The sequence below is a fragment of the Apaloderma vittatum genome, unplaced genomic scaffold (genome assembly GCF_000703405.1).
Source record: "Apaloderma vittatum isolate BGI_N311 unplaced genomic scaffold, ASM70340v1 scaffold2708, whole genome shotgun sequence".
Classification (NCBI taxonomy): Eukaryota; Metazoa; Chordata; class Aves; order Trogoniformes; family Trogonidae; genus Apaloderma; species Apaloderma vittatum.
In genome coordinates, this window is record NW_009732214.1 from 8,748 (window position 1) to 15,866 (window position 7,119).

At 52.5% G+C, this 7,119-nt stretch overlaps 1 protein-coding gene across 1 annotated transcript in view; it reads right to left on the bottom strand.

Annotated features, from left to right (window-relative positions):
• The window catches only part of PITPNM2 (phosphatidylinositol transfer protein, membrane-associated 2), a 63,403-nt gene that overhangs the window by 176 nt on the left and 56,108 nt on the right, over window positions 1-7,119 (bottom strand). The window contains exons 18-24 of the mRNA XM_009875424.1: window positions 4,488-4,641; window positions 3,664-3,780; window positions 3,140-3,288; window positions 2,320-2,469; window positions 2,041-2,224; window positions 675-803; window positions 210-394 (exon numbers count right to left, since the gene is read on the bottom strand). Of these exons, the coding sequence (XP_009873726.1) occupies window positions 210-394; window positions 675-803; window positions 2,041-2,224; window positions 2,320-2,469; window positions 3,140-3,288; window positions 3,664-3,780; window positions 4,488-4,641 (1,068 nt within the window). The remainder of the gene's footprint in view (window positions 1-209; window positions 395-674; window positions 804-2,040; window positions 2,225-2,319; window positions 2,470-3,139; window positions 3,289-3,663; window positions 3,781-4,487; window positions 4,642-7,119) is intronic.

Genomic DNA, 7,119 nt, shown 5'->3' on the forward strand with positions numbered 1-7,119 from the left:
GGGCGGGGGCCGGTGGCCGAAGGCTGGGAGGAGATGGTGCGCAGCAGGTGATTCCTTTTGCGCAGGAACTCGGTCTGGCTGGGCAGCCCGAAGCTGCCTTTCCGCAGCGCCATGCGAGTGGTGTTCTTGGCGGGGCGGGAGCGGTGGTTGTACTCCAGCTGGGCCAGGTGGGCTGCGTACCCCTCCGTGATGAACTGTGAGACAAGAGGGACGCGGGCAGAGGCTGGGAGGAGATGGTGCGCAGCAGGTGATTCCTTTTGCGCAGGAACTCGGTCTGGCTGGGCAGCCCGAAGCTGCCTTTCCGCAGCGCCATGCGAGTGGTGTTCTTGGCGGGGCGGGAGCGGTGGTTGTACTCCAGCTGGGCCAGGTGGGCTGCGTACCCCTCCGTGATGAACTGTGAGACAAGAGGGACGCGGGCAGGCGTTAAGAGGGACGGGGCACATGTTTCCCTGATCACCACCGGCAGCCAAACGCGTTGGCCGCATCAGGTTTTCTGGGGTGACGTACAAGACATAGAACTACTCAGACAGATGCGACGAGTCCTATTCCTGTCCTCTTGGCAAACACCAGCTTAATCACCGGTCTTAGGATGACCAAATTCCCACCACCCTCCCACAAGAGGCCCCTGGCAGCAGCTCCAGGGCGCAAACAAGCTGGTTGCGAACCCGCAACACCTGACACTGGCTCTGCAGCTTCTTGGTGGGTCGGCCAACGATGTAGATGTGTGTGGGCGGGAGGCTGATGGAGCTGTACACAGAGATGTCCTTGGTAGATCCATACGCCGCGTGGATCCTCATATGGAGCTGCGGGGAGAGAAAGCCACACGCCGTCAGAACATATGGGCGCCCGTGCTGCCCAGCAGGCAGGGCTTTTTTATTTTATTTTCCAAACAGCATTTGTGGGGATCTCAAGTCAGTAAGTTACGTAAGTGCCCAGCTGGAGAAGGCACCGCTGTGCAAACAGCTAATTAACAGAGCCCGGGATGTTTACAGGCCAGAACAAGAGGAGTAACAGCAATACAAAAGCAGATCTTCGCTCGCTGATCCGCGGCCTTTCCTTGAGGTCTGCAGGGGGTAGGGACGTGGCACACTTCACTGACTACTTGTCACCAGGGGAGAGGAGTGGTTTGATCGTTAGTGGGGAGCTGCCCCATGCAACGCCGCTGTTTAACTCTGCCGGGCAGGGGGAGAAGGGACAGGCAGCAAAACATGTCGCTTCTCAGGGATTTGCCAGCCTCCACTCCGAGCAGAAAGCAGCTCCTCGCCAACCCTTTTAGTAGGGGGCTGAAGAGGGGGCTGGCACTGTAGGTGTGGACACCAGTGCCGCTGCAGACTGGCTGGCTTTTGCCCCTGGAGCCATGGGGAGAGAAAGGAAATCTCTGACTCTGGTCACAAATTCGCCCTTCTGGAGGACAAGGGAAAGCAGGCAGCAAGGAAGGGCCAGCTGCTCCTGGCACTGTGATTCAGGACAAAACGAGTGTCCAAGAGAGGTGACGAGGGGCTTTCCCTGCTATTCAAGGCAGGGCACAAGTGCTGAGGACATCAGCAATTCCTTCACTTGCCAGAAAACCTTTTTTTATCTGAAACTTGTCTAAGGCTCTGGGCTGAGCGACGTTAAGACCTCCCCTGGGGTCAAACGCTCGGGAAGATGCTCTGTGGAGTCACCTGTCAAGGCTGTGTGGTGCACGGTCACTTCTGCAGCAGCTCCATGCCCTCCCAGACCCGCTGGTTACACCACAGGCAGCCAGAAAGCCACCAAACAGGTGAAAAAAGTGCGCGGGTAGGGAACGGGAGGCACTGCCGCTTCTGTTTTACTAGGTGTTGGAAGGGCCAGTGATGAAATGGAGCAGCACAGTCGACATCACACAATTTAAGAGCACAGACACTTTTGTAGAGCAATAAAAGGATGAAAATAAAATTAACAGATTAATCTTCCACTGCAGGTCACATTGCTGCCAAGAGACTGGTGCTGACAGGGGCAATTGGACGAGGAGCAATCTAAACCTGTGCTACGATCATATTTCAGCAGATCCAGGCTTACGTCTGTGATGAGGGATTTCAAGAAGTTGGCCTTGTGCCGCAGCGGGTCGTGAACCAGCCCATCGCAGAAGGAGACAATCCCATGGGGGAAGTTGTGCTGTGCTAACCACGCTACCACCCTCTGCTTCTGCATGTCAGGGCGGCCCGTGACATAGATAATGAGGTAGCCGAGGTCTTGCCAGTGCCTAGAAGGAAAGCCACAAGTCAATGGATTGCAGATCTAGAGCAACCCCAGGGTTAAAAAAACCCCAACCCAGCTGCCCCAGCCCCTGCCACTGACCTTACAACGTCAACCGCTCCGGCACGGACTTTGGGGTCACTGCCCATGATGGATACGCTGGCTGCGAAGGAGCCGTCGATGCTGAACACCACAAACTCCGTCCCCTTCGGCAGGACCGTAATGTAGCTGTCTGCGTACGTGTGGTCACCCCTGAAAGGAATGCAGGGTGCTTATAAGCATGAAGATACTCAGAAGGCAGCACTGAGTCTTGTGGTGTACCACAAACCCAAAGCAGCACCCAAATCTGGCCCAAAGGCTCCAGCAGCGATGCCACCCTCAGTTACAGCAGTGAGGGATGCTGCATGAGGACCTCTGTGTTAAAGTGGGGACAGAAACTGTGTTCTGGAGCCCTGGCATCAGTGACTCAAAAAATCCTCCCTGAAAACGACTGAGAAGATGCCCCCCTCTTCCCCATTCCAGAGCTCAACATCAGCGGCTGGAGCTGAGCTGGAGCCCCTGGGCTTTGAACTACAAGTATAAAGTTCTGTCCCTCAAGGACAAGTTCATGGTGTTCAAAATATGCTCAGTTGCATCGTTTTGCAGGTGATCAGGAGGCCACACATCTGTGGTGCAAAAGGCTTGCTCCTGCAGTGGGAGCTCAACAGCTACGCCACTGATGATGCAGGAATCAGAATAAAACGTGCATCTTCCTCTTACAGCCGTAGAGTACAAATGGCTTTGTCTCTGCTGCTGGTAAACCAGGTTCTGAGTGTGCCCAACGAGCAGAGCTGACTCACAAGGAGGGATCATGTTCTACAGTCATCAAATTTCTCTTTTGTTCCTCTTGCAAACAAAGCCTCAGCCCACCAAGGTACCTCACCTGACCACCATCTTCACGGGGTACACGCCAATGCCCAAGCGCCGGTTCTCTGGGATGACATAAGAAATCCTGCCACTGCTGTTGCTGATCTCTGTGTCAAAGTAAACCCACTCTCCTGACGGTGGCTGGGTCATGATGTGAATGTCCACCTGGGAAAACAGCAAGGCTGGGTCAACAACAGCATTAAAGACATAGATGAGTTGAACAGACCAAGCAGGGAGACCTGTCACCCAAGGCCCTTTGGACAGCTGCAGGGTCCGGCTTCCACCCTCTGCACTTCACAGATGCGAGCTGAGAAGCACCCAAACATCAGGATGCTAGAATCAAACCAGTGGTGAAGACCTCCATGATGAATGCTGTTCCCGGTAAGAGGCATCACACAAGCCTGAGCAGAGGAACCTGGCCAAGATGCAGCGGGAGTAAACCCCATCAGCGACCAAGGGAGCACCCACCGGCACCACCTCTGTCCCTGTCCCCCACATTTTTCACCCCATGGTGCACAACCCCCTTGGCAGACACAGTACCTTTTCGCCTGTGAGTGTGACCATATCTAAGGGACCGTACATAAACCTTCCAGTTAAGGTCTGGGGCCCATCTTCATTAGCGATGGTGTCGTTTATCCGGTGGTTGGCTGTGACGTTCTGCACGAGTCAAGACAGAAAGAAAAAAAAGGAGGAAAAAGAAAAAAGTTCACAGCAACAAGCACCCTCACAGGGAAATGCCCAATATAAGCAGATAAACTGGAACGTGGGTCTCTCTGTGCCATCCTCTCCCTCTGCTCCACCCCCAGTTCTCAGCTTTAGAGAAGAATTGGGCCCATGGCAGAGGTGAGACTGCCCTGCATCGGTGGGGTGGATTTGAGGGAACACGGCTGAAGAGCCAGTTGCAACGGCAGTTTGTGTGCACAATTCTGATACTGGCTATTAGATCTTACACTTTGGCCTTAAGAGGCAATCCAGACAGCTGCCAGAGAAATTTGCTGACATTGTTTCAGCTCCAGCAGAGAACTGCTCTCTTTTGGGAATTAGAGACGTTTACTGGGAGCAGAGAACTTGAGTATTGGACTTGGAAAGACGTTCTGTCTCCTTCCCTGACCCAGAGAGCCAACATTTTCTGTATTTTACATAGACTGAAGGCCAAGAGGAGGCCTTGCTGGTACAGATCTTTTGGGTCACTAGGGGTAGGATATAATCACTAATATATACCAGCAGCACAACATGATCCCTCCTCTCTGCTGTGGATAGACACAGCCATGCCCACACTGGCTGCCTTCAGCCCAAATCAAAACCTTTCTACACGACAGATCTCTCCTCCTGCCATGGAGGCAGTTCCCAAAACCCACCCTTACCCGGAGCTTCACGTGTGTCCTCTTGCGGAGCCACTTCTCGCGAGGCTTGGAGGGGGTGAAGACAGACACCTCCTTCCCATCCAGCTCCAAAACGCTCGAGTTCTCATGTCTCATCACCTGCAGGAGGACAGATGCCATTGAGATGTCAGCCTTCCTCCTGCCCACGCTGCTCTGCGTCTCCCGAGCCAGCACTGAGGAAGGGCAGGGCAGTGCCTGGGCAGAGGTGGCCCGAGCTCACCCGCCAGGCATTTGGCTTGTCAGCGCGCAGGTTTTACAGGCTGCTCCATTAATTGCAAGGACAAGTGATCCCTTCTGAACTAGCAAAGCCTGCAGCCAGCGCTGACTTAACCTCAGCTGGGCGCCCACGTTACTTAGATTGTCAGGAGGTGCAGAACTGACCCAAATGCAGCAGGACGAGCTCTGCACTGAGATATCTGTTTTTCCTCCAAGCATTCCGTAGTCCCTTCCCATGGTCCCCTCCCTTTGAACACCAGTCTTCTGCCGTTCTCGTAACAGATCCAGCACCAGCTGCTCTGACCAGCCTCATGCCAACAGATGCTGCTCCTTCAGCCCACTTCTTATTTCTATTTAAACACATTTCAGTCGGCTCTTGTGCCCTGGCGTTTGCTCCTCTCGTCGATATGACCCCAGGGGAGGCACACAGGAGCCTGGCTCAGCCACATGCCAGGTAGAGCCCAGGGAGTCCGTCCATCCTGACCTTGTCCCCAAGGTTGACTGAGCTCAAGGACTTGGTGCCAGCAGGTTGTCACCGCACCAGCGGAAGGGGGCAAAGTGATGCCCACCAGCCAACCTTTGGGGGCAACTCCTGCCTGCCACCAGGGCATGGGCAGGGATGGAGAAGCAGGAACCTGGTTAGATCCTACCTAATTGCCCTTAAGCTCTAGAAGGGAAAAGGAAGAATAACACCCAAAGGTGAGGGGACACCTCACAGACTGCGAGATGAGTGCACAGAGAACTTCAAAATCAGCAGCGTCCTTACTGACCCCGCCCCATCAAAAAATTAAGAAGCCTTTTAAGTATTGGCTCTTGTACAAGGTCTTGAACATATTTTGTGTGGGCAGCAGCTCTCCAGCTGACCCAGGCCATGGCAGTCTGACACACATCAGCTTGCTCAGCAGAGCTGAAGTTGGTTTTCTTCCAGGGAGATGGAAAAAAGGACCCCAGGGAGGATGAGCTTGCTGGGGAAGGAGTTCATGGAAATCCAAAGTAAACAAAATAACAAGTTTTACTGAAAATTATTTAAATCAGGAATCTATTTCGAGTCCTGTTTGGGCTTGTTTCAACAAGATTTTTAATCTTTGGAGGCTAAAAGTATTCAACAGCTTGCTTCTACATTTTGTCCAGAGATTATTTTCAGAGGTAATTAGAAACAAGCGGAAGGAATGCTGCGGTGCTCTGGAAGGACAGCAAGACAACGAGGGATGAGAAAAGCCCTGGGCTCTCTTCAGCCCCGTCAGGCTGAGTTCGATGCAGGGCTGGGGTTTCAGAGCAGCTGATCAGGCAAGGTGTGTGCGAGCACAGAGGTGTCTCCCTGGGCTTAGATACAGCCTGGCAAGAAAGGGTCTCACTGGATTATGGCTCCTGCTCAGATGTCATCAGCACTGACATCTCTTGTTGTTTATGGTTCCCAGACTATTGGGAAAATAGCGCTGAATGAAAGTTTGCCAACAGAACGCTAAATAATTGAGGGCTGCAGTTGAGGAGGGTGGAAGAGAGCAGGGATGGCTTCACAGCTGAGCTAACACAAAGCAAAACCCAAGCCCCAAAGCGGGCACCACAATCCAGAGAGTTACTTTTAGTTTTGCTTTCCATTTCTGTGCTCTAACTACCATTCCTTGGCGGTTCATGCTTTATAAGGCAAACAACTCCCCCTCATCCACAAGGAACTGAAGGAAAAAACTATTTCTTTTAGGAAAAATACATTTTAAACATTGAATTTAAATCTCAGGCCAAATGCAGGTTGATAGAATCTGAGATGTCAGACTCCAGACACCAGCAATCCCCATATACCCAGCCCCAAGCCAACTCCTTTGTGCTGTAGGAATGAGGACTAAAGCCCAACGCGGTGACAATGGCTGGAGTTCCTAGAGGAGACCATATAACTTAAAAAGCCAAAACAGAGAACCAGACTCTGCCTACCAACTCATCTCAAATTTATATGAATCTTCTCCTTTGTTTTTTTGTACTTGGTGCTATTTTGATTTGTACATCGAGAAGCTTCCTTTAACTTTCAGACTCGAGATCCAAACTCAGGCACACCGAGAACAGCTCACCTCAAGAAACTAGTGCCACTGACTTTCACCCCTGCGATCTGACAGGAAACAGCCTTGGGCTCACTCCATGGCTCTCTGGTGAGCCCACCTGACAACCGTTTTGATGATAAAACCCAGACCCAAACTAATCAGCAACCTATCCGTGAAGTCTGCAGGAGCACAGCTCCACTAACATCACACGTGCGGAACAAAACAGTTCTGCAGTGGCAAAGGGCATTTTTTCCATCTCTACGTGTCAACAAGAGCTACAGAAGGTGCAGTGATAAAAACCAAAGAGCCCAGAATATTTTCCAGCCCTAGGGAGATTGGGGAGGAAGGACGACCATACCTGTCTCAGC